Raw genomic sequence first — 27,825 nt, forward strand, 5'->3', positions numbered from 1 at the left:
CAGAAGGAGAGAGCTTCATTGGAGAAAAGTTCAACACCGGGCAACAAAAATCATTCCAGAACTAAGTCAACTTTCATACCAAGAGTTGTTGAGGGCCACAGGGCTAACTACACTGCAAACCAGACATGACAGGGCTGATCTCATCGAAACTTTTAAAATACTGAACAAGTTGGAGGGTGTTGACAATTTCTTCAAGATGTCAGATGTATCACGAACAAGGAGCAATGGTTTCAAACTTAACAAGAGACAATGCAGGGCTGAAAACAGGTTATGCTTTTTCACCCATAGGGTTATAAACCCATTTTACTTTCAGATTGATGAAATGTTGTACTTTTCCTTCATCAATCTGCACATACTGTCTCAAGTTTATTTACTAGCCTTCTGGCATTTGTGTTGAAAGTCGTTTAAAGTTCTTCGATATTGTACCTTTTGGTCCGTCAACCATTACTTTAAAGCTACCAAAAATAGGCCTCGTTTGTTTTCGGGGGTCCCTAGTTTGATTCTTGAGCGGAACAGAAATGGTTGGGCAAGTTTACTTTCTCCTAATGCCTCTTTTCACCTTTTTTTTTTTTAATTTTTTTTTTATTTATTTATACAAGAGTTCTTACATTCTTGTACATCACTAGTACGAATAGCGTTTTGGGCAAGTCCTTAATCCTATGTTCCCTGGAATACGACTCTGCCAAATCGTTTAACAACCAGGTACCCATTTTACTGTTGGGTTAAACAGGCTACAGCTAAGGATTTGCGCCCAGTAAATCCTCCCCGGCCAGGATACGAACCCAGGACAAATCGCTCGCGAAACGCCAGGCGAGCGTCTTACCACAACGCCACGGGGACTAACCTAGCAGATAGGTACGGCACCTGGTAGCTGTACCTGTAGCACCTAGCAATAAATAGGTATCAGGGAGCAGTAAAATACCAGGCACCAGCAGTAAATAGGATCTGGAGTTAGCTAGGCAACTGTTGTGAGGTTACATCCTGGGAAGGGTCAGTAGTTCGACCTGTGGGTGACCCTTGATACAAGCCTAAAAGTATATTAAGTGCCTAAAGCGCCTGTTTGTCGTTAGAGGTGAAAGCATGTCTTCTCTCTCCTGTACCTCGCGCATGTGACGTCACAGATAACATGTGAAAAATCAGTAAACATAGATTGAGAACTTATTATCTAATCATCTTAATCAGTTTAATCCATGGACCTGACTCGGCAAAACTGATTAGATATTTTTTTTTTACTTGGCTATTATATAATATGGAACGAAGCAATTATTTTGTAACATTTTGGTTTAAGACGATACACAATACATAAAAATGTATTGTGTATTGTGGCACATTGTTCCTCTCTTGGTACAAATGGGTGAGGTTATTAATGTATGATCACAGCTGATGGTTTGTTGTCATATCAAGCTGGAGGACCTTTAGACCCCGGTGGTGGCTGCTGGCTCGCTCCTCACAACTCTCCCTCACTCCTCGTCTCTACCACACTCCTCCACATTCTGCTTCCATCAACAACACTCGGGCAAGGTAATATGTTGTTGTTGTAAGTGGTAATAACCGACCTGAAGACTCGACAACAACAATAACATTGATCACTCTTGTGTTTACGTTACAGCCTCGCCTCCCAACATTCCTCTCACTGGGTGCTTGTAGGTAGGCCTGTTTTTCTTAGTTACAATATAATGGACCCATAATTGTAACTGGAAAGTGGTCTTGAGATCTGTTACTACCCAAGTACTACCCAAGTGTTTTTAGCATAAAGAAATAAATTGTGTTTTGTTCTGTATACAGTATATACTGCCCAATTCCCATCTTGTGATTAGTTATGTAATGGTCATAAAGGCATATATTTTATTTACAGGATACATATATGTATACATACCAGACTCGGCCTGATAATTTTAAATTAACGAAAGTACATCATTGATGAACTAATTAGAGGTAGTTAACATGTGCATCAATAGTCTATTTACATTTGTAGTTTAGCCTATCGAGCTTACTCGAGTCCAACACCCAAGTGTTTTGACCTTATCACTAGAGTAAATAAGGTTGGTGTGTGTGCTCAATGCTCATCTGTCATGTATTCTGTCCAGAATGGTACAAAAACATACATATTACTTGAAAACAGAGTGATGACACCTTGTATGCTATCATGTTCACAATTTTTCATGAAACTATAAATTTTAAATTGTATAGCACAATTAACCAAACCTAAGCAAATGCTGTGTATTAAGTAAAGATAAAGGCAATTTGTAGGAAAACCCCATGTTGGTTATTGTTCTGCACCATTTCTGTGTTTACTTATATGTGCAAAGGTTCTTACATTCGTGTACAGCCACTAACACGTATAACGTTTCGGGGCGGTCCTTAATTATAATTTTTCCCCGGAATATGACCCACCAAATTGGTTAACAATAAGGTACCCATTTACTGCTGGGTGAACAAATAATAATAATAATAATTTTTATTTTAACAATAAGGTACCCATTTACTGCTGGGTGAACAAATAATAATAATAATAATTTTTATTTAGGCAAAGGTACATACATAAAGAGATTTTACAAAGTTTGTTGGCTTTATAGATAAGAGCTAGTACATACAATGCCTAAAGCCACTATTATGCAAAGCATTTCGGGCAGGAAAAAACACTACTGACTAAAGCTTAAAACTAATGGGTAAAAAGTAAAAAATGCGTTGAGTACAAATAAAAATAGAGGTAAAAGAGGGGGGAACATTGTTGAAAAAACAGCACAAATACAATTACAAATTATTACAGAAAATTACATTAAAACAGCGTTGATTTGAAAAACAAAAAAAACAAACAAAAAACATACATGGGTTGACAATAGAGGGGTAAGGTAGGTTACAGGGAATTTATTAGGTATACCTGTAGCTTCGTTTTTAACTTAAACTGGTTGAGAGAGGTACTGTCTTTAACATGGTTGGGAAGGTCATTCCACATTCTGGGCCCCTTGATTTGTAGAGCATTTCTGGTTTGATTAAGTCGTACTCTAGGAATATCAAAACTGTATTTATTTCTGGTGTGGTGCTCATGAGTTCTGTTACAACCTTCTATGAAGCTTTTGAGATCAGGATTGGCATTACAGTTTAGCGTTTTATATATGTATAGTACACATGAGAGAATGTGCAGTGACTTAATGTCTAACATATTCAAGGATTTGAGTAGGGGTACCGAGTGATGTCTGGGGCCAGAATTGGATATTGTTACCCCAAAGGCTACCTTTGTTACCCCAAATTGTTGATATTGTTACCCCAAAGAATTGGATATTGTTACCCCAAAGGCTACAGTTACCCCAGTCAATCCTCCCTGGCTAGGATAAGAACCCAGGCGCTCGCTAAGTGCCGGGTGAGTGCTTTACCACTGCTCCACGGGAACTGCCATTTTGAGAAGTGGACCTACTATATTTGGAAAATGTATTGTCTTTAGAGCAGGAACATGAAAATCATTTGAATAATGAACCCTTACCTGACACAAGGAAGTGATTATGGTTGGTAGCCTTCAAACACATAGGGTGCAGTGTATTTAAATTAATAAAGTAAATACACAGTACTGTACTTAGTTTAGGAAAGGTAAGGTAATTATCAAGGAAGTTGCAAAAACTAGAAGGGTTCATAATTAAGGCAACTCTCATAATACTGGAAAAACTAGAGTTGATAAATTTGCAGATATATAACACTTTCCAATACTATATTCACCAGAGTGTTAGTGGCCACAGGTAAATTCAGGCAAATTCAGGTAAGTATATTGAACACTTAATTATTGATCAGCAAATGTGTATACAGTATTTCAAATAACAATTCCAGAATATTGTTTGAGTACACTCACTAATCAGTGATCTTAAAAAAGATGCTATGATAACTGAGCTCATTTTCAGTGATAATGCTGCATGTTATATCACTACATTAAGTGTTTTATGTTTTATTTTACCTGTATAGATATTAGTGTTTTGTACCTTATGACCTGAATACACAGTCTGTGTGGTATTATATAATACGATATCCTGTATCCAAAATTGAGCAGTGCGCAATGAACTTTGGTTCTAGATAAAAAAAGTATCATCTGAGAACCACATGAAGAACATTGCACGAAGAGCCTATACTATGCTTTGCAACTTCAGAATTGCTTTTAAAACTGTACATGGATGGTAAAATACTAAAGAAATTGTTCACAAACTTAATGAGACCAAAGTTGGAATATGCAGTGGTTGTATGTGGTGCCCAGTATCTTATGGCACAACATCAACAAACTGGAAAAGGTGCAAATACATGCAACTTAATAGTTCAAGGAGCTGAAAGTCAAGAGCTATGAGGAGAGGTTAAAGGCATTAAATATACCAAAACTAGAAGATAGAAGAAAAAAAAAGAGGCAATATGATCACTATGCACAAAATAGTAATGGGAATCGATAAAATTGATAGGGAAGAATTCCTGAAGAATTCCCGAGAAAATACTTACCTGGCACAGGAGAGACAGTGATCACAAAGGCTGTTTTCCCAGGGCGAGGCTCGCCATTGCACTCCAGTGGTGCTGACCCTTGCGATTAACCCAAATGTGGTTAACTGAGGTACAATTTTTTTTTTTTTTTTTTTAGAGAAAATTTCAGAGATAATAAGATCAGGTTGAGGAGACAAGGTGGTATGCTCATGGGATGCAAAAAGTTGGTGTGCAGAAATCAGTAAGAGGATCCAAGAGGGTGTACAAAACTAAATCTTATTTTGAGACTGAGTGGTAGGGAGTCAATAATGGAGGTGCATAATAGTGTAAGTTTGTTTATTAAAAATTAATATTTAAGGACATAAAATTTGCTTGTCTTTAGTGTGTTACTTTATGCATTACATCTAGAAGGTTATAAATGAGTGAAGTTTTAGTCTAAGCAATGTCTATAAAGGCTATAATAGCTATATACAGATCCTGAAAAATATAATACTGATACAGTTGACCAGACCACACACTAGAAGGTGAAGGGACAACGAAGTTTCTGTCCGTCCTGGACCATTCTCAAGTCAACAATCGACTTGAGAATGGTCCAGGACGGACCGAAACGTCGTCGTCCCTTCACCTTCTAGTGTGTGGTCGGGTCAACTAACTTTAGCCACGTTATTGTGACTCATCGCCTGTACTGATACAGTACTTGCATTTTTTTTCAGTGGATGAGTAACATCTCTGCTTGCATCATCATTGACTTGGTTGAGAACTTGCTGTCTGATGTCTTCATGGTAATATAACTTCCACAACCTGCTGCCTATCAAGACAACTTACAGAATGAGTATTGTAAGTTCTTTTTGAAATATGTCTTGCTATAAAAGGGCTCCAACTACCTAGGGAGCCTCAGGGAGGGCTCCCTCAGTAGCTTCCCAAGGGTTAAGCATTAGGTAATCACTGTAGGCCTCAGACCTACCCCCTGACTTACTGGGAGCCAGCACCATATGAGGATGATTTTTTAGATTCAGCTACCTGGAACAAAAGATCCAAGTAGCATGGGTCGTATTGTAGTACAGTAGTATTGTAGTACAGTAGACACCAAAGCTACTTTTTATATATAAAATTATAACAATCTGGGATTACTAAATAAGAATTTTAATAATTTTTTTTTTAGAGCACAGAACTAACTCCGTCCAAGAAACCAAAGCATGAAGCCGTGTACATCACAAGTGGAGATGAGAAGACATTTCAATATGACGAAGATCTCCCATGTTTACCCGTTCCTTCCTTGAAACAAACTCTAGACAGGTAAAGAAATCTTCTTTCCACCTGAACTATGCTACTTTTATTTCCATGTGCATTATTTCACTCATCCACACAACCTGTTTTGCACCACTTTATTACAGTACTTGATTTTTCCTTTGATTTTCTGCTGAATTCATAATTCAGTATCTTTAATTCTTTTGAATTTCTTATTTTGTTCAGATTCATAACTCTTGAAACTTTTTATTAATAAATTTTTAAATTATTGTAGAGAGAACAAGTCTTTGACTTTAGACAAAAACCTCCTTTCTGAGCAAGTTACAGTACTGTACTTGGAACCAGACAAGTAAACATTTTGCTTCAGTTCAACTGGAATCTTTAAAAACTATCCTTCTAAGTTATGCTTGGACACTGAAGATAACTATCCAGCCTGGATTGAGCTTCAGAAGGTTAATTCATCTTCAGTCAAAATTCAGTGCTTCTCAAGCAACACGACAAAATTTATTTTTCAATAATTTACGGGCACGTAAACACTATGCTTACGCTGATGGCTCAGTTCAGCCGTCAACAGAATGCACTGCAGCAATCTGTAAGGTATACAAAGGTATACAAAATAACAGATGTACAAAGAGTATAGGTGTATGTAATATTGTTCACTTTCAACCAACAGTGTCTACTGGGAAGTGACTTGGACACACACACACACATTTAGGTACACTACATCCAGCTACTAAAGCGATGAGATACAAAATAAGTAATTTTCTCCCATTCAGAGTAAGCTGTTTAATCACTTGAAAACCCAACATATCAAATAAATATTAAGACTATTGTAACATCAATTACTCTAATTTTAACATTGGACATTATATTGTGTATGTGTGTGAAGCTGTAAGTGGGGACGCATAAGATTGGTACATGGGTACTGTTGCCCACCGAGTTCTTTCCATGGGGACATTTTTGAAAGTGCAATTTTTAAGATACTTTTCTCAATAGCTATTTTTTTTAACATTTACTTTTAAAAGAGTGACAGAGGACAATTCAATTTTGCAATTGTTCTGTAAACAGGTACCTTTATTGGGTGCGGCCACATGTGACAGATGAAGAGTTTGAAGTCACCAAAGGTTTAGTGGAGAAATTTGAATTGGGCATTGGAAAGGAGCTTCAGGAAATGCTTTTAGCTCATGCTAGCCAGAAGAAAAACTGGGTAAGATATTTCTTAAATTTGCTAGGCTGACCTGGAGTTTTCTGTAATAGATTATTAATTAAGGTTTAGTGTCTAAATTTTTGAATATTTAATGATAATTTATAGTTTAATTCAACAGTGGCCATATTTTGAGTAGAATAGCATGTGAGAAAGATTATAAGGTGTGCATGGTCTTTTTGGCTTAGCTAAAATATACAACAAAGTTAACAGAGAATTAATTTGGGGAGATATGATCGTGTATGGAGTTGGTTGATATCTGTTAAATGCTGTGAAAAATTACTATGTAGGAAGTAATGCCTGTATTGATAGTGCATCTAATGACTGGTTTGATATGAATATATTTGAATGCCTTGGTTGTGGGATGTCGCCTTGCTTGTTCAATATATACATGGATGCTGTATGTCAGGACAAACATATTACTGAAAGGTACAAACCAAGTGACCCATATATAAGTGTAGTGTAATCATTGTGTGCTAACTTTGATGTATGCAGATGATACAGATAATTTAGGATAGTAATGAGAGATTTATAGACTACTATATTTGACTTATAAGCTGTTCTAATTCTATTCTGCACAGTAGTTGGTTAATATATTTCTTGCAAAAAATGCTTTCACCTTGATTTTTAAGCCACACCTTGAAGTTAGGCCTTCATTTTAATACCCCATATAAAAATTATTGTAATGATCATTGTCTAAATTCCCTCGAGCACCTTTTACTTTTCTACCCCACATCCACGACCTCGTGTCGGAAAGAAAAATTGGTAAGATGGAATATCAATTCATTGAACCTTGGAAAACATCTCTTCTACTCCAGCCATACATTCTGCCGCCACCTGTATTCCTGAGTTTCATGCTTCCAAAGCAGCCTGCTCTGCCAACGTTGGAATTCCTGATTCCTGATGCTATGTTTTGTGATATCTCTGCCCTCAGTGTCCCACACCAGGATACAACTACATTCTTGCTTTCAATAGTCTCTCTAAATTATTCAGGAAATAAACTTGCTGTTATGTTGCTGTGTGCTTCATGCACCCTTCTACTTGGTTGAGACAACATCTTGCTTAACCATTTTCAGAATAATATTTCTGGTTTCTATAGAAAACCTTTTATCTCTCAGCTTTGGCAGAGCCTCTTTTGCCAACTTACTTTCACCTCCAGCCAACACATTCTTCCCTGAAGCTTTCTTGGTCTCTGTTTTGGGTTCTTTCCTTCTGTCATTTCCTCATTTGTTTGTCCCATTCAGTTCAGGATACCTATTAGGGCTGTGTTTTTGTTGGCCCATGCCACTGGTTTATTGGGTTGATGAGCTTCATGCTCTTCTATGGCAAGATTTTTCAGGAGTGACATAATGGTTCCTTGTTGCTAGCCACATTAAACAGACGATGAGTCGCAGTAACTTCACTGATGAATAGACACCAAACCCACAAATCTGAAATTAAGAATTTATGATATTTTGGTCTGTCCTAGACCATTATCAAGTCATATAATGGAAAAAAAAGATTGGAAGAGAAAGTTAGTTTGTAAGGCGAGATGATAGGTAAGAGATTGAGATGATAGGTAAGAATTCAGAGAATTCCACCTCAAAATTGATAGCAAAGAATTCCTGAGACCTGGAACTTCAAGAACAAGAGATCATGGATTTAAACTTAACTAAGCTGCTGAAGAAATATGTGAAAATTCATTCACAGAGCGGTAGACGATTGGAACAAGTTGAGAAGGTGGTGGAGGCCAAAACTGTCAGTACTGTAATTTCAAAGTGTTATATGACAAAGAGTACAGTCCTAGGAAGATGGGAAACCACGAGTGTAGCTCTTATCCTGTAACTACACTAAGGTAATTACACTTGGGTAATTACCACCATGCCAGCCGCCTGGTGGTGGAGATCGGTACTAATGAGTTTTGAGGTACAGTAGTGTGAATAAATTCCCCGTTCTGTGTGAATTGTTTTTGGAGTTGTTTGGCAGCATTGAGGCTTTATTGTCTGTGAACTCTCCAGTTGTCTGTAAAGCTTTGTCGACTTTCTGGGTGCTCTCCCGGTGGGGTGGCAAAGTGTCACTCATACCGTGTGCCTCTGTGAGGGGCCAGGTTCTGGTTCTGGGGCCAGATTCACGAAGCAGTTACGCAAGTACTTACGAATGTGTAAATCTTTCCACAATCTTTGATGGCTTTGGTTACAATTATTAAACAGTTTACAAGCATGAAAACTTGCCAATCAATTGTTGTTATTGTTATAAACAGCCGCCTGGTGCTTCGAAGCTCATTAACTGTTTAATAATTGTAAACAAAGCCGCCAAAGAGTGAGAAAAGATGTACAGGTTCGTAAGTGTTTGCGTAACTTCTTCGTGAATCTAGCCCCTGGTTCCCAGTATACCAAACAGAACTTGTGCAGCTGATGTGACCATTTAGCATGAAGCAACCTCAGCAAGATAGGAGCCACAGGAGCTCAACCAGAAGGAGGCACTTCATTACATTTAGCACTTTTTTTTTTTAATATCTGTAATTTTTTTTTTCAGTTTATTATTCACCTTTTTACTTTATCCAGACTGATGCCTTCCCAGCTTATGATAGTGCAAAATGTAAATAATAATAATAAATGTAGACTATATTTTGATGTGTACAAATTAAAGTATGTATGTGTTGCTCATAAAATTTGTTTTTGTTTTTTTGTGACGTTACTGGTCCTGTTGTGTGTCACTTATTTTTCTTTTGTTTTTATTCTTGGTATAGGTTGAGGACTGGTGGCTTCATTATGCATACCTGACACTCCGAGAACCCCTGTTGCCTACCATGAACACTACTGGTCCTCACCCATTGAATCTTTCCTTATGGAAACCTTCAATAGAAAATGCTCTAAAAGTGAGTATTGCTAGTGTGTGTGTGTGTGTATGTGTGTTAACATCTAAATTGAATTGTAATAAACTTGAGAAAAACTACAACTGCTTGTGTTTTGATGATAACAAGGCTGCAGAGGTTGTGGTCATAGATGCCAGATTGTTCTTGAATGATCCCTCATTTTTATAATATGACATTCCTTTCTCAGTATGGTTCGCTGTACCTGTATGGCTTCTTGGACTTCTACCTGCTTACTCGAGAACAACGTTTAAAACCACAAAAATCAAACGAGGTTAGTCTTATATCAAAATTAGTTTTTTCTTTTATTTTGCTATTCAATTTTGTCAGTAAATTTTGTTTGTCTAATGATTTGTAGCTTTATTACTATTATGTCTTGTTTCGTTAGCTTAATTGCAAAAGTTGGTTGACGCCATCATTCAGTTCAATGGGTGGCATCAACCAAGATTGAACATTATCAGTGTTAGCAAAATCTCATAAAATATGTTTGTTTTACAGATCAGTAAGGAGTAGGGGGATTTGAATCAAGCTAACTACCCAGGATTAGGCCCCTGCCTCCTAAAAGAAAATGTGCAGGTCCTGGCATGTTCCTAATCATTCCTGTAGTAATCCCCCAAATATGCTGCATGTTGCAGCTTCACTGTTTTAGCCAATAGATGTACTCATAATACATGGAGGAAAAAATCCAGGGTTGAATGTAATGAAGTGCCTCTTTCTGAGGGAGGTGCCCCTCAGATAGTTCCCAGTTATTGTAAGTCTAACAGGAACCGGAGGCCAAAACCTGGCCACCCTGCATAGGGTGCTGAGGATATGAAATCACTCGTATCCTCATGTCCTCAACGATATGATATGAGTGATTTCACTCTTTGGCATATGATATGAGTGATTTTCACAAGTGGCAACTCGACTATATCCGCAATTGAAGTGGAATCGGTGGACCCCAGAGAAGGTTCAACCACACCTAAGGCCTACTGAGCAACACTTACCTGACCCAGGAAAAGAGATAAAGGGACAGGTTTGGAGGAAATGGAAATGACCAACTGCTCTAAGTCAAAATCATAGTAAGACAAAGGAATGACTCTGGGGCAACCACATCAACATTAAGCCACAAACTATGAATATGGGAAGACCTTACCTGCAAAGTGGTAGCTGCCTGATAAGCCGAGTCCCTAGAAGGAGGCTCAGATAAGACCAAGACCCAATAACAGCACATATCGCAGGCCTCATGGTGGAACATATCGCCCACTATCGACAGTAAGAATGGTCATCAGCAAATAACAAAACAGGTACATCCTTCAAACTTGCACACAGTGAGGGCAGAATTGGAGGGCTAGTTCATAATAAACCCTGCAAAAACTGCTAAGGTTCCTGAAGGAGGATAGACTAAGCAGGAAGAGCTGGTTATGGGCCACTCTTTAAATAGTACAGACACCAAACACAGCCTCCATAGGGGGCTATGGAGGGCATCAAGTGGCATACACCATAAGAGCAAGCATTCAAGCACCCAATGTGACCCTTAGTATAAAACCCAGACTGCCCCATTCACAAAGCCTTGCAGAAGAGTCAAAGACCCTCCTTGCACTGGCTATGGTGAGGCTCTCTCCATAGGAGTATGTCTACTCTAAGAGATGGCCACCAAACCCATCAGGAACGGTAACCCTGCCTGGGCCAAGGCAACACAAGTGAGTGCTTAGAAATGATAACTAGTCACACACAGCTTGAGGTTAACAGTCAGAGCCCACCCAAGAAGTGAAATACACACATGTGAAATAGAAATACTGTACACACATGTGAAGGCAAATGCTAGAATATAATTTCGAGTACACAAGCAAATTGCCCTTCAGGACAAAGTCCAGTATGGCTACATCCTAACTGAATGATTGCGCTCCTATTAGCTAAGAGTGCAGCCACCTTGTGATGCGCATATATAACTAACAAGTGAACTGCTTCATGACGAGGTGGTTCATTCTTTCATTGTCTTGTTTTCTGTGTTTTGTTTACCTTGCTATTATCTGTATTTTTTGTTAAACACTTTTTTAAACTGGTGGCTTTTTCTACGTCTGAGTAATCTCATATTTTCAGCTCCCCATGCCTCTATAGAGGGCATAGGGAGCAAACATTTTGCCCCTTGTCTCCTGGTAAGCTTACAAAGACCTGCAAGGGCCATGCATGGATTGAATTTGGTGGAGCTCTCCAGGTAGCTAAGAAGAAGCCACCATAGAAACCCTCCTAGAAAAGATGGTGTACCATACCCCTTTAATATTGAATGGATCACATATTTAAAGCCACACTTGACAAAGTTTGGGCTGTGGGAAAGCCATTGATCATAGTTAAAATAAAATATTGGGCTTCATAATATTGAATGTTATTCAATATTGGGCTTCATTTTAGTTTGTGATGCAGTTTTGGTCATCCACTGGGCATAGTATAGAGTTGTCTTTTTGAAAACTGAAGTTTGAAGGCTAGGTCGCAGACCAGGACTGGGGACGGGGTGGAAAACGGGTCAAATTCCTTTTGTTATACTCTATATCCACAATGTCAGGGAATGAAATCATGATTTTCTCAGTAGATGTAAAATTAGAGTGTATGAAATATAATGGTATGAATAGTATTTTTAATATTTGCTGAAACATGTTTTTAAGCAGCTTTTAGATGGGAACACTAATGGAAAAGAGAGCAGGGGCCTTTTTTCTTTTTGTTTTGCTATGTCAGCATGCAAAGACAAATTAGAATGAGAAATGTCTTAATTTTGACCACACAAAAATTTGGAGTGTTAAATCTAACCTCACTTAATTGAGTGGATATGTTTTCCTTTTATTGATATTTCTTGAGAAAGCTGAATATCAGTGAAGTGTAATTAAGAGTGAAATGTATATACTGTACTGTACTGTGGTCCTGACTAGCAGCAAACTACATTGATGTTGAATAATAATATTTTGTGGCAAGTTATTGTTGCTAAGGATTTTGTTTTTCTTTCTAGGGCAAACCTTTTAGTATGAAGCAGTTTAAGTGGTTATTTAACTGCACAAGAATTCCAGGTCAGGGTGCTGACAGCCTGTACTCAACTTGGAAAACGAGTAAGTTAAGCGTAATTAGTGTGTGTGTGTGTGTGTGCGGCTCATTTTGAATGACAGTGTTGAGGTGGAGTTAAGGTAGTGGATTACATATTCCTTTACAGCTTGTTAATCCCATTCCAAATCTTTTAAGAAAACTGTTTAGACACTCAAATATCTGGTCAAGGCTGTAGTATTAGAAATGTAACTTCATTTGTACCACTACAGTATTTCCATTTAATTTATAAGTGGAAATTTCACCTTTGAGTTCCTTCATATGGATCATTTTAATTTATTTAAGTATTTTTCATAAATTGAATAAGCCTGTAGAATATGGGCAAAGCTACAAAGAGCTTCATGAATGTTGCCATAGCATATAGTGACACCTCTAAATCTGCTCCCCTCTCCCCCCCCCCCCCTTCTCTAACACAGTGTGGAGTGTATGTATTATAATTTCTTTCTGTTTTCCAGTGGATGAAGGAGATTGTCCCATGCATCTCGCAGTACTTTGCCATGGCCATATTTGGACAATGTATCCTTGGGACTCAGCAGGTATTATTACATCAGTAATATAACTGTTGTTTACATTAATTTGATATCTCTAGTAAAGATAACTTATGGGTGCACAATGAAAATACAATAGCTTGATATACCATATAGTTTTGTGGGTTATCTTTACCGGAGGGGACCAAATGGTGGCTTTCTGAAGCTAGCTCACCGAGATAGTTCACACAGTTGAGTTACTTGAGCCATTGGAGTGTTGAGTGGTCTACCAGGGACCAGGGTCTGAGCCTGACCCCAACAGAGGCACAGGGAGCAGGGCACTGTTATCATCACCCTTGCCAAGAAAATATCCAGAAAGAATGCAAAGCAATACAAACAACTGCAAGGTTCAAAGTGAAAAAAAGATTGAGGCAGCAAATGACTCTCAAACTATTCATTTAGTAGCTATATCGAAAAACCTCCCCCTGTTATGGCTGGCTACCAACAGATTTTGGTTCTGGCTCCTGGTAGGAAAGGGATGGGCTTCAAATGTCTGGTGTGTTGGGTTAAGGCTTGGTGGTACCAAAGATAAACTTGGGGAGTTACCAAGGGCTCACTATAAAAGGAATTTTGTTTTATTATGTGCTTGATTTTTAAGTTGGCGGTGGTGTTAAGTGGTGTGAAAGATTTGTGTATGTTAAGCCAAGTAGTTTATCTTAGGGTTAACTGAAGTATTCTCATCACCACTGAGCTCCCCAACCATTTCAATCAGGGTGGTATGAGGATTGGCTAGGAATTGTCAAGGCAAGGAATCGCCTTTGGAATTACCTCAATGAATTGGAAAGGAATTGTGCTTCAGGGGTTCAGTATTTTTCAGAGTCTGGCAAACAAGAAGTGTTGTGGGTGAGTTCAGTGCATAGACATAGGGGTAGCTACTGTTTGCCCTTGGGATTGGGGCACTTCATTACACTATTTTTTTTATTGCTCTTGCTAATTTTATGATGTACTGTATTGTTAGTGTGTTTTCTCTGTATGAATTGAACTTACCATTCTTTTACCACATAGTTCATATGAATTATAAAAATGTTAACAATTTTTTTTAATTTTAGTATAATTAATTATTATTTTTAGTATAAATTTGTCTTTCTTTTAAACCTAATTATTTCTATATTTCTGTTTATATTGTGCCTGTATGCATTTCTTTTAACCTCATTACTTATTAATACAGTACTGTACATATTTTAAAGTCTTTTATATTTCTTTACTTGTAACTGTAACTTATTACATAATTTTGTTGTCGCTGTTACTATATCTAAGAATGATTGGTTGTTGCCACCTCTTGGGTGAGATTCTTCTCTAGGACTGAACACACACTTCACTTGTCTTCTAGCCACGTATTGATATAAAATTTTAATTAAGGCAGCTTATTGCATTTTTTTTAATTTATGATTTTTATGTATGAAAAGGTAAGCCCATGTCTGCACCCGAGTTGGAAGTACAAATAAGACACATTCGTGAAACAAGTGACGACTTAGGCCCTGGACCCGGCCTCAGTGTTCTGACATGCGACACCAGGGAAAGTTGGGCTCAGGTATTGTTAAACTCTATAGTTAGTCATGTGGGGCTATGTGGATTATTTATTTGTTTAAAAGCAAGTGGACTTTATATTTTAATTAGTTGTTCCACACAATTTCCACAGTAGGGGATGATTTATTATATTAATTAAATTCTAGTGTTTATAGTCTTTAGATAAAAGTTAACTGGCCAGAAACAACGATTAGGACTAGGTTACTTGTCAGAAAGTAAGATGGAGATGTAGTGCTGTTTAGAACTAGCCTTTCAGCTTTTGACAACATGAGCAGGGATTGGTTTTTGTTCATTTGTTGTAGCACCAGCGAGACCTCTCATGTTCTCTGCAAGCCGCTTGCCTAAGATGGCCAGCCCCCCTCCTCCCACTCTGACATTAGTCAGTGTGAGGGTTAATAATTATTAAATTTTGAGTTGGGCTTTAAATTGGAGTTATTTAAGAATTCAAACTGGTATTAATAATTTTATTTCATTCACGTAATTATTTCATTCACGCGTGTAATTAAAATAATTTTGTTAGTCAAGGGTTATCCATTTTCCTCATTCTGATTTAATAACAAGACTTCATAGAAAACAATTACTGTACAGGTTTTGAATTGACTCGTAGTGAGGCAGGAAGAGCTGGCGACGTCCATTAAGGAAGTTGTATCGGCCCATAACATATTGTTCATTTAAGACTTACAAATTTAAAGAAAGGATGAATCTTCATAAGAATCTAATTTAATATTTAAGTAATATTTGTAGTTAAAGTTCTATTTAATGTACGATGTGGAAATTATTTCCAAGTCATGCTTCTAAGTGTTAATATGTCACTACTGTATTAACTATTGAATTATTCTGCATGCTTGTAATGAAGCACTTGAAATTTTGCCATATCTTATTCTCCATTGGTCATTGTTTGATGTATTCCTTTCAGAATCGTGATTGGCTGAAGTCGCTGAGCATAAACAACATGAAGAATTTAGAGCACATTGAAAGCTCCAGTTTTGTTTTTGTTTTGGATGACACTGCTCCAGAAAACTTTGATCAGGTAAAATATTCCCGAGTATAGGTTGAAAACTAAAGGTTCATTTGCTCAAGTGTTGAAATTTTAATTTAAATTTTAATTTTAACTAAAGAATGTTAAAACTTAATACTGGGTAATAATAGATTGTCATGTTAAGTACATTGGATATTACTAGATTATCATGTACCTGTACAGTATTAATGAAATTCTAATTCTTGATTTATCAGCTCGTTTGGGAGGGCCTTTGTGGAGATACAACAAACCGCTGGGCAGACAAAAGTCTTTCTGCGATATTGACGAGGAATGGGTATGGAGTAATGAACAACGACGTAAGACATTTACTAAAGTACTGTATGGTCATTGTATATTGTTATTCTATGTTCTTACTGCATATGATTTGTGATGTGCTTAACTATCACTGCTTTGGTATTCCACAAACTATGAGTAGCCGACTGCTTCAGTCATCAGCAGAGGATTTAACCAAGCTCAGATTGTTTATAAATCAAGGTTTTAAAGTACAGTATTCATACACTACTGGTGATTTTCCTTTGCATTAAAAAAATATTCAGAGGTCCCTAAATTTTCCTCCTGTGCATTGATAAAAGACTGTATCTGGTGCTCCTCCTTTCAATTAAGTGTGCATGCACCAGCATTAACTCCATGCAAGATTTCAGATTTTGCAAGAGCTGGAAAATCTTAAGAGATTAAAAGAAGAGAAGAATGTCAGTGGGTAGTGACAGACATTGTTTAATCTGTAAATATAATGTTTTGATTTAACAGAGGTGAATCTGCCTTCTCATATGTTGTTTTTGCTATAGGAATTTTGTGAAATTGGGTTTTGCTTATAAACCATAAAATTAAGAAGATTTGATATTAATTTGGCTATTATTATCTAATAAAAAAGTTATCTTTTTATTATAAAACAAATTATCTCTTAGAGAAGAATTTTAGAGCATTTGGTACTTTTGCACCCACAAATATTTATTTAAAATATAGTACGTTATTAGGTTTCGGACCTTAATTATTTTTTCATTTACCCAAATTCGTTGTTCACTGAATCTTACAAGAAAAAAAATGTAAAATAAAGATGCAACTCTTTATTCAAATTTTAGTAACTGATATCAGTATCATAATGTAATTACAATAATTTTATATTCTGTATATTCAAGGACATACAGTATGTAGAATTTGTTTAATATATTAATTATTAAATATTTTGAATTCTCTTTCAAAGAAGAAAGTTTTTATATTTTAGGTAGGTGAAGATTTTGATGGTACTGTAGCTGCATTTTGAGGGTTAATAGCCTATTCTTTTCACTGTTATACTGTAGTGCAGTAATATTCTTTATCTTCATATGTTCCACTTCTTTATCACTTAATTTGCTTCACTCGTACAATCATTGCCTAAATTTTACTTCGTCTTTCAATGAATCTGTGTCTGGAAATAAAAGATTTAGAATGATCAGAAATTTGAGTTATTTCAAAGATTTTCAGAAATTTTATATCTCATTTTTTTAATTTTTGTTGTTGTCAGCACACTCCATATGATGCAATGGTCACAATTATGGTGGCCCATTACCAACACTTGATGCTGGAAGAAACGAATGGCAAATGGACAGGACCAACAGAAGTTCGAGATTTTCCCATGCCCTCTTTATTGCATTTTGACCTGGATGCCAAGCTTTTAGTAGCTATTTCAACTGCTAAAGAAATAAGTTTGTCATATGTAAGTTTAATGCTTGCTTAGTTGTGTAAGATACAAGGTTACTTTGTGGTTTACAAATGACTTGGTAGTGCAAATGAGACTGGTTTTTGCTGGTATAAGATGAATACATACTTGTTTACTGGGCTATTCCACTCAGGTCCTCACTAACACAATTGTGAAAGTATGGTGTTCTCTTGGCTAGACTTGTACCCCATAGCTACTGTGCAATGCTGTGTGCTGAGTACTAGGTATTGACTTTATCCAAGGACACAAGTAATTATTACTTAAGTATAGTTACAAGATGATACAAAACAGGACACTCATGGTGTCCCGTCTTCCCAATACTCTGTGTCATATATTGCTTATATGACAGAGTGCCCACCCACCTGCCTTGCTCAGTGTTTGAGTGGCATGCATTCCCATTATTCCCCCATTTCGTCACATATGTGTGACTACTTCACCTTTTGTTCTCCCACAACTTTACCTTTTTCACATGTATATTTAAGATAAATTTGCACCTTGTATATTCATATCGTACCTGAAGATGTTCCAGAGTAAAACGAAACGTTGTAGATCATACTGTATACCTTTCAATAATCATTAGTTTCTTTACCATGAATTTCGGTAACTTGGTTGGTCTTCTTAATCCCGAGAGAAAAAAAAATATGTGAAGCAGGGATGAAGGATATCTTATTCTGAATTTTTTTGTTGCCTCTTATAACTGTTGGGGAAGACCAATGAACAACTAGAACCACATGTATAACATTGGTGTTCACACAGCCATATAAATCATCATCATTATGATAGCAGCATTTCTGTAAGACATCATGATATAATTACAGTAGTACTTCATGTGTTAATCAAATTGATGACATATTGCATATTTTGCACTGATGTTTGCTGTGTATTCCTGTTCCATATAGGCTTCAGGTTGCAAGTAGCAAGTGCTCGGAGGCCTGTTAGTGTGTGTGTGATATATATTCCAGTAAATTTCCTTGTACAGTATGTCAGTACATTCTTGAATAAATTTAAGAAAAGGGACATTAACTGTAACAGTCACCCCTGATCCAGTTCTGTTTTGTGTGCTGATCAAAGAAAGTGTAGTCTTTTACTAGTTGACCTAGTGAGTAGACATACTAGTTCTTGCATTTGCAGCCTTTATTGGGTTTAGTTATATGTAACTGGAAAGGAGGTCATAGTGTCGACTTGGTGGGCCCTCGTGTGATTTCTTGTTGTAAATGCCATTGTAATTGGCCTTGGACAGTGGGATTGCTCAGAAATTGGGTCTAATGAATATGAAACGCCCCTTTCCAAGAAGGACTCTTGGATGCTCCCGTTCTTCCTTGCATCCCTGATTCACCTGTGCACAGTTTTTTCTTTATATCTCTCAGAATGTAAGGAGGTTTGAGGCAGGGAACCCAGTATTGATGTGGATACTTCCACCTGGTGGCAGCGAAAGGTATGGTAGACAAACCTCTAGTTAGTGAGAAAGTAACTTGGCATTTCCTGTGATGCCAAGTAGAATTTGGAAAGGATATTGAGTGAGAAAGCTTCCAGTGTCTTTCTAGCACAAGTATGATCCAATATGGATAGTTGAGAAAGATCCCTGTTATACCAGTGCAGAATATATCCCTGTCCAGACTTAATATAAGGTATTGTCTAATTGGACCAGTGTGGCTCTTGTTCCAGCAAGCTTCCAAGTGACTTGCTTAGAAAGGAGTTTTTCATATTCAAAGCCTAATATTTATTCATTTAGTTATGTAGTACATGAATTTCTTAAAATATACAATAATATTATATTATACTTTTTTACTAGTTGCATGTTAAGTAGAATAAGATTAAAACAATTTGATGTATAATTATAAGAACGAAATATTAACTAATTTTAAAGCTGCTGAATTTCTCTTTTAATGTTATAATATTATGCTTACTTAAGTTATAAGGCTTGAGATACAGTAACTTACATAACATATGAATCTAATTAATTTCTTTTTAATTATTTATATATATATATAGCTCCTGCTGCTACTACTGATAAAAGCAGTACACAGCAGTGTATTTTTTTTGCTTTGTTTCATTAGTAACTTTGTCCTGGTTATGATTTGTACTGAACAGATGACTGGAGCTATGATATACATGCACAAATAAACACAAGCCACATCTTTACATGATTATTTAAAGGGTATTGTTTATTTCCTCCTTAGGTCAACAATGTTTGTGCCAAGCCCTTAATTTTCACTGAATATGGAAGAGATTTTATGAAGCCCCATAAGCTACATCCAGATGCTTTTATTCAAATGTCCATTCAACTGGCTTACCACCGTCTGCATGGCAAGTAAGCAATGTGCCAGTGATAAACGTATTAATTTTCTTTTGAATTCTTTCTCCCAGAACTGCCTAGAGCTTTGAGGGAAGGTTAGAGGCATTAAATATGCAAAAACTAGAAGATAGAAGAAAAAGAGGCAATATAATCACTACATACAAAATAGTAACAGGAATCAATAAAATTGATAGGGAAGAATTCCTGAGAACCGGAACTTCAAGAACAAGAGGTTATAGTAGGTTTAAACTAATGAAACAAAGCTGCTGGAGAAAGATAAGAAACTTCACTTTTGTAAACAGAGTGGTACTTGGTTGGAACAAGTTAGGTGAGAGGGTGGTGGAGGCCAGAACAATCGGTAATTTCAAAGTGTTATATGACAGAGTGATGGGGAGACGGGACACCACGAGTGCAGTGTTCATCCTGTAACTACACTTGGGTAATTACACAAATTTTATACAAAATATTGGCAAAAATGTCATTCCATTTAATATTACAAGCTACTTCAGACATTAATTGTGATGGGTTATGTAAAGACTGCAGAGCACTTTTATTCACAAAATCATTCCATCCCCATTGAGCTTAAAGTACTCAGTGGTTAGATAAAAGCTCAGTCTGTGTTGTGCTTGCCCAGTTGTTCAATTTCTGTGTACATGAGATTGAATCTCTATTTCATGAGATTGAAATGATCAGTCTCATGATCATTTCATTCCCTTTATATACTCCACATGCACAATCTGTTCTACAGTGCCCAATTGCTGACCTGAACCATCAGTAAAGGCATAGGATTCAGTTGGATTGAGATTGTGAAGATAATTGTCAATTGCTTCTAGTATTATGCATCTCATAGTTTCAGAATTATAAGACTTGTTTTATGTTGATAGGTGTATAATGTATGGAGACCTGCACATCTTTACAAGGGGAAATATAGTGAACAGTTTTATCAGGACTGCATTTATCTGGACCTAACAAAAGGCTTTTGACAAAGTCCCACATAAGGGGTTGTTATGGAAACTGGAACATATGGGAAGGGCGACAGGAATGAAATATGGTACAGTATTTCAATATTTTCTGACATTCTCCAGTAACTGTAAAAATTAAATAAACCTTGCCCTACAGCATAAGATAATGTTTGATCCATTTGTTGAAGATATGATTGAATAGTTTTATCTATTTGAGGGAGGAGGGAACTATTGTACAGTATTCAAATTTAAGTCTTATGGAATGTTATGAATTACTTTTCTCACTTTCTCTATCCACATACCTGAAGACAAATCTAAAAATTTTCAGCATTTCCTCCCACTACCATATCTATAAAATTTACTAGTGATGGTTCTAGATTACTAGTTCACATATGTGTATCCTACGTAAAATAATTAATTGAGAATTTTGATAACTATACATTGTGTATGAACATTGTTTAATCACTTTCTATTCGTAGGCCAGCACCTACATACGAGACAGCAACTACTCGTCAGTTTTATGCTGGCCGTACAGAAACCATGCGTTCTTGTACACAGGAATCCGTTTCATGGGTACAATCAATGTTGAACCCCAAAGCAACGGTACGTATGCTTTTCTATGGCTGATTTTCAAGATTTCTGATTTAATGTTTCTTTGATACACTGTTGAAATTAAATAAATTCAAATAGTGTAATTATATTTATACTGACAAAAAAGTATTGCTTCCAGGCAGCTGAAAAGCGTCGCAAGCTGATTATTGCTGTGGATACTCATGTCCAGCTAATGAGACAATGCCAGAAAAATGAGGGTGTTGACAGACACTTGTTTGGACTCTATATTGTGGCCTTAGAATCTGGCATGGATATTCCAGATCTATTTTTAGATCCATCTTTTACCTAAGAGGTGAGACTCTTTAAATTGAAAGCTAGTAGTATAAATGTAAAAATATTGTTAAGACCACAATATTTTTACATTTTCTTTAACATTTTCTGTAGTGTTTAGTAAAACACTACTTCTTTTGTGAGCTGCATTTCCACACATTATTCTATATCTTGCATGATTTCTTCTGTCTAGGAGCTCTTCTTCACCTGTTGACCTGTACATAATTTGCTTCAAGTATTGAGTAGCATTTAAGTATAACAAAGAAACTCCTTCAAAAGTTCTTATCAGGTGAATACAGTATTTCTACATAGTTTTTCTGTGACATAGTGATGCGATCATTTGTGTCTTGCACCAAGCAACAAGAGTGTGAACAGTAATAAGGCTCTTGTCAACTAACATATAGGAGGAGAATTATTAAAGCTAGATGCAGGAAAAGGCAGCAGGTATAAGTACAATAATAGAGAATAGGACAAAATTAGATTGGAGGAACAATAGTCATTCAGATGACAATGTGGCAGGCAGTCATGTTGCTGTAGCGATAGAGCAAAAAAATGAATCTACAAAATGTGCGGTTCTTTTCACTTCCTTTTCAATATTTCATTCTTTGATGGCTTAACTAAGTGTTTTATTGAGTTACCCAGATTTATTAAATATTATTGCCTTATATACTTTTGATTTGATTGGTGGTCTTTATCCTGCTGCTGGTTAAGGTGCTGAAATTACTTGGGGTAAAGACCCCACAGGCACCAATGGGGTTGTGTTTGAGACAACATTCTCGAATTCTGGCCTATCTCAGTCAGCTAGTGAGGTGGATCTCACCACTACAGTATCATCCTCCTCCCTTGTTAATGTGGGGTTCATCACTTGAACTGGTGTTAGGATCGTGTTCCAGCTTCTGAACCCTAGGGCATTCCACTCAATATTCTAACTCTAAGACATGCTTTCTTATATTTATTTGGCTCCTGTGGATATTCAGCTTCCAATTGTGGCCCCTCATACTGGTCCATCTTGTCATACTGTTTGTGTTTCTGTCTGTCTTGCTCTTTCATGTAAGGCAATAAGCATCACTGAATCCTGCTAGTACTTGAATGGGTTACTAGTAAAATTCAACTTAGTATACCCGTCTTATTATTAGGCAAGTTCTTAATAATACTGGATTGTTAAAGTATATGAAAATATTACATACAAATTTAATTAAATTTATTGTCAAATATTATAGACGAAATTTAATACCAATATATTTTGGTTTCAGTGGTAGTGGTGGCAACTACATACTGTCGACTAGTACTGTAGGATTCACCCCCGTTTTTGGAGGTGTGGCTGCTATGGTTCCTCATGGCTATGGTTGTTTCTATAGTATGCTTCCAGACAGGTAAGGGTATTGGTTGGTCATTTTTTAATTTAATATATACAATATCTTGAGATGATTTCGGGGATTTAGTGTCCCCGCGGCCCGGTCCTCGACCAGGCCTCCACCCCCAGGAAGCAGCCCGTGACAGCTGACTAACACCCAGGTACCTATTTTACTGCTAGGTAACAGGGGCATAGGGTGAAAGAAACTCTGCCCATTGTTTCTCGCTGGCGCCTGGGATCGAACCCGGGACCACAGGATCACAAGTCCAGTGTGCTGTCCACTCGGCCGACCGGCACCTGACAATACTGTGTATTGAAGATTTTAAAGTCCACTCTTGACATTTATATACATTTAGTTTGGTTGTCAGGATTTGATGATATTGTATATATACAGTACTGTGTATTGAATATTTTAAATTCTTGACCTTTATATACCTTTAGTTTGATTGTCAGCATTTGATGATATTGTTAATTTTGAATTACTGAATGAAATGGTTTTAATTTTCATGTTAATATATTCTCTTTCAGGCTGAATTTCTTCATCAGCTGTTTCAAGTCATCAGAGGAGACCAGTGTAGAGGCTTTTATGGAAGCTCTTCACACATCCCTGTGTGATATGAGACATGTGTTGACCACACCTAGTGCAAGTCTCTAGTATAAAAGCTACGGTTTTATTTGTTTAGTTTTAGTTTTCATGCTTCTGTTATTTTATATATTTTTACTAATATTGTTTTATTTTTCACATTTTGTTTTATAATATTCTGGTTAAGTTTAAGAGATGATAGATGTTACATATTGTTATACTACAATAGTACCAGTATTATGACTTTTAACTTGTTGTAAATATTCTCGACTATTTCTATCACATAAATTTGGTAAGTGATTTGTTTATATAATAAACAAACACTGAGTGCAGGCTTTTCCAGGTATAAAGGTGGCAGCTCTATCACAAAAATATGCCTATACAGTATGTGGGAAACAAGTTTTTCTTGCTTGCATGGAGGGGTTGTGTCTACCCTAATGGAAATGAGAGTTGTTGGTATGGCATGAGCAGAAATAAATGTGAATTAGAGCAGTAAAAATAGACGGAGATGCGTGTGTGGCATTAGGAGGAGAGAGAGAGAGAGAGCATAAAAATGTCATGGATATACTGTACAGTATGTGCAATGCAAAAGTAATTGTTCTCCTGTTATATCTTGGCAGGTGTTTACCCCTTCATGAAAGTGGAAACAGGTGTAATACTTATGATCAATTATAATTAATTATTTTTTTTTCAATTTGAGAAGTGATCAGAGTTTTTAAAATGTAGTGACGTTCATGTATTTGCCTAGTTGTGCTCACCTAGTTGTGCTTGCAGGGGTTGAGCTCTGGTTCTTTTGGGCCCGCCTCTCAACTGTCACTCAATCAACTTTTTTTTTTCTTTCCTACAACCCACTTTCCCAGGAAGCAGCTCGTAGTAACTGTCTAACTCCCAGGTACCTATTTACTGCTAGGTGAACAAGCACATAAGGGTGAAAGAGACTATGCCAATTTGTTTCTGTCTCTGCTGGGGATCAAACCCGGACCCTCAGGACTACGAATCCCGATGGCTGTCCACTCGGCAGCGAATCCCAACTGCTGTCCGTGTGTGTGTGTGTGTGTGTGTGTGTGTGTGTGTGTGTGTGTGTGTGTGTGTGTGTGTGTGTGTGTGTGTGTGTGTGTGTGTTATACTGACCATACCCCCCTCCTTGTTTTTAATTTATTACATAATTCAAGGTTAAGCTGTAATAATTGCAATCATCTTTCAATGTTCAAGCTAATTATTTAATTTATTAGTACACTATTCCCTGTAATCATTACTTATGAATCAGTTACCATCATACAAAGTCACAGTTTTCTCCAAAATATAAATAATTATATTAAACATTTCCTGACTCCATTTTCATGATGGACAGCTTTTAGCCATTTGTAAACATTAAAAGACAATCTGTGTATTATGGTTAGAATATTTTAATTTCTCGTGAAAGATATCACATGCAATGGTTATTAAAATGCCAACAAAACCATCTATTTTTGTAGCAGTTTTAATGTACTCACCTAGTTGTGCTTGTGGAGGTTAATCTTTGGCTCTTTGAGCCTGCCTCTCGACTGTCAATCAGCTGATTTACAAATACATACTGGTGTAGACGTATAAAGAGTAAGTTTTATCATGTCGGTACTGTACATTTTTTGTCTCGAGTTCCTCTGCAGAATCTTAAGCTGATCACGTTCATGTGAATATTTAAAGCCACCTTGAGACATGTACGAAAATAACTGGCACACAATACAGTGCACGCTGTAGCTGATTCTGCCTTGGCATACCTTTAGAGGGAACCTCCCAAGACATCATAAGACAGTTCTTTGGTTTATATGAATGAACAAAAGGACTGCTACAATTACTGTTTTCAATTTTTTAGATATTAATATGTTCTTTTATGCAATACTGTTATAAGAATTCTCCAAGTTACAGTCATTCAGTCACTTAGGCAATGTACTGTACCTCTTCCTCTTGAACACAGCATAGAAATGGTTAGGTCAATGCAATCTCATCAAGCTACCCATGCCAGCTCATAAGTGAGGAAAGGAAGATACTTTAGAATTCTCAATCAAGATCAGAATGACCAATAGAAGTTCATTCATCAACTCTCTTAAAGTTCTCCTTAAAACAGTTCTTAGGTTTAGAGAAACTGTCCAGATTTAAAAAGACCACAAAGTACTGCTCTGCTAATTACTACAATGTCATCTAGCTGCTATTTCATCCTAGCATCAGGTGAGAACCCAGTACTGTAAACAGGAACTGGGGACCCAGCCCTCACTTACTTCCCTAGTTCTCCTGAGCATGGTTCACAGGACAGCAGGCAACCCCAATTTCAATTAAGTCTAATATTCAGTTGGCCTATGCTTTATTCTTACAGTACCTTTCCATCTGGGTTTTACCTCCTTTGGTCATGGCGATGCTTTTGTGCATCACTATCTGGATCCCTCATTGTAATTTGGAAGGGGTCCTATCCTGGTCCGAACTTGGTTTGTCTAGCGTCTTATATTTTGTGTCCTGTGGTGGCACTGCACAGATGTCCTTGGGCATCCTGGAACTCTATTCAATTCCTTGCCTTTCACCCCTGTGCATGATTCTAGGTGTGTTCTAGAATCTAGGGTATAGCTGTTTCTATTGATATGCAGAGTAGTGAAACTAGGCTACTGGTCTACCTCTATGCTCATGATCAATGGAGGTTTGCCACTCTTTATGCATTCTTGTTTGCTGTGTTCTGTGCTACATCAGGGCTCAGTTTTTTTTTAGGACACACTGTTTGTATCCCACCTTCTGGTTTGGATTACCTTCTTTATCCATCAGTGTGTGGTAAAAAAAATTTCCTTAAGTTTCACTTCTGGTGCTGGTCTTTGTTGCCCTAGATATCGGGTACTTCTTTGATGCAGTTCACCATCTCCTGTGGCAAACATGATCACTAGTTACGTTGAGTTCATAATTGCTGCATTCGTTTAGCTAATATGGTATGATCTTAGCTTGCTCACTCATTCAAAATATTAAGTTTTACATCGATTTATTCTCGAGTCAAAAATTAGTGAATGATTTAGAATTATTCATCCCAGTATAGTAAAGTTTGTAAGCTTAATTTATTTGAAGTTTACTTCACATACAGTGTACCTGCTCCTGCAGATCAAAGCTACAGTATATGAACTCGTTTGTTTATGGTAGAGAAATATATTGTGTAGTAATGTTCTTCAAGCTTTCTGTTTAAGGATTTCTTTGGTAACTGATGTACTGTACTTCTAAAAGCAAATTTGATGATTCAGTACTATAATTTATATACAGTATATTATTGTATACTCTATATGCAGCTAATACTGTATTTCTTTAACATAGCTAAATCAGCTATTTACAAAATAACATTGTATTATATACTGTACATCTTTTGTAAAAAATTATCTGGCTTGACCTTTATCTCTGAACTTACATAAGGCTCCGTTTTATTATGGGGTCTGTTGTACGTATTCAAGATACAGTACCTGTTTTGTTGAGGTTTTTAGTTGTTAACATGTCATTACTGTTTATGATTGTTTAGACTACCAGAAAGTGTTGTTTTGCAAGAATACTGTATAACTATATTTTATAATATTTTAGGTGTTCCATGAATGATTCTATTTTAAAGTAAATGGTATATTTTGTAATGTAACGGTGCAATTTCCAAGTTTGCTTTTGTAATGTAGTATAATACATAGTTAAAGCTAAATACATTGTATTTTTACTCAGTATAGTTGTATTTAATAATAATAAATGTAAAAATATAGCCTGAAATATCCATGAAAATAGAAAAGCTGTGCATAAAGTGAAAAAAAATACAGTAATAGGGTAAATGTAGGCAGACATTTGAGGTGTGCTATAGTATAAGTACATGTCTTGGTTAGTTTGTCTTAAAGCTCAATGTTGGCAAACTTTGAGGTTAAAATATTAAATGGCCTTACATAAACTGAAGCTTCACCATAGGGCAAAGCTGAGACCACCTTGAAGTGGTAGGGAATGGAGGAACCTTGAGTGCTTCAGTATTGCTATGACAGGCTTTGTTGGAGCCAGTCAGAGTAATATTGTCTGACCTTGCAAGGTACCTTGGGGTACCTTGCAGGGTCAGAGTAGTACCAAAAAACTACTAAATGTTTTGGCAGTTTTGACCCCTTTGGAGGTCCTT

At 36.8% G+C, this 27,825-nt stretch overlaps 1 protein-coding gene and 1 pseudogene across 1 annotated transcript; both read left to right on the forward strand.

Annotated features, from left to right (window-relative positions):
• Window positions 1-1,329: 1,329 nt before the first annotated feature.
• On the forward strand, window positions 1,330-27,372 carry CROT (Carnitine O-octanoyltransferase). The gene is made up of 17 exons (XM_069335208.1): window positions 1,330-1,521; window positions 5,163-5,286; window positions 5,612-5,745; window positions 6,766-6,904; window positions 9,630-9,758; window positions 9,943-10,026; window positions 12,733-12,829; window positions 13,277-13,357; window positions 14,755-14,879; window positions 15,792-15,905; window positions 16,109-16,210; window positions 17,416-17,607; window positions 19,791-19,921; window positions 21,348-21,471; window positions 21,599-21,768; window positions 23,001-23,123; window positions 23,633-27,372. Exons 2-17 carry the CDS (start codon window positions 5,278-5,280, stop codon window positions 23,757-23,759), a joined length of 1,881 nt encoding a protein of 626 aa, XP_069191309.1. The 5' UTR covers window positions 1,330-1,521; window positions 5,163-5,277; the 3' UTR covers window positions 23,760-27,372.
• On the forward strand, window positions 4,463-4,613 carry LOC123759568 (U1 spliceosomal RNA; annotated as a pseudogene).
• Window positions 27,373-27,825: the final 453 nt, after the last annotated feature.

The sequence above is a fragment of the Procambarus clarkii genome, chromosome 32 (genome assembly GCF_040958095.1).
Source record: "Procambarus clarkii isolate CNS0578487 chromosome 32, FALCON_Pclarkii_2.0, whole genome shotgun sequence".
In the NCBI taxonomy this organism is placed as follows: Eukaryota; Metazoa; Arthropoda; class Malacostraca; order Decapoda; family Cambaridae; genus Procambarus; species Procambarus clarkii.

Bases quoted from the DNA above. Each gene is read 5' to 3' on its own strand.
- CROT (XM_069335208.1), top strand. The intron at 17,608-19,790 runs GTAAGTTTAATG...TTTCCTCCTTAG, and splicing joins AAGAAATAAGTTTGTCATAT to GTCAACAATGTTTGTGCCAA. The intron at 21,769-23,000 runs AGAGGTGAGACT...ATATTTTGGTTT, and splicing joins TTAGATCCATCTTTTACCTA to CAGTGGTAGTGGTGGCAACT.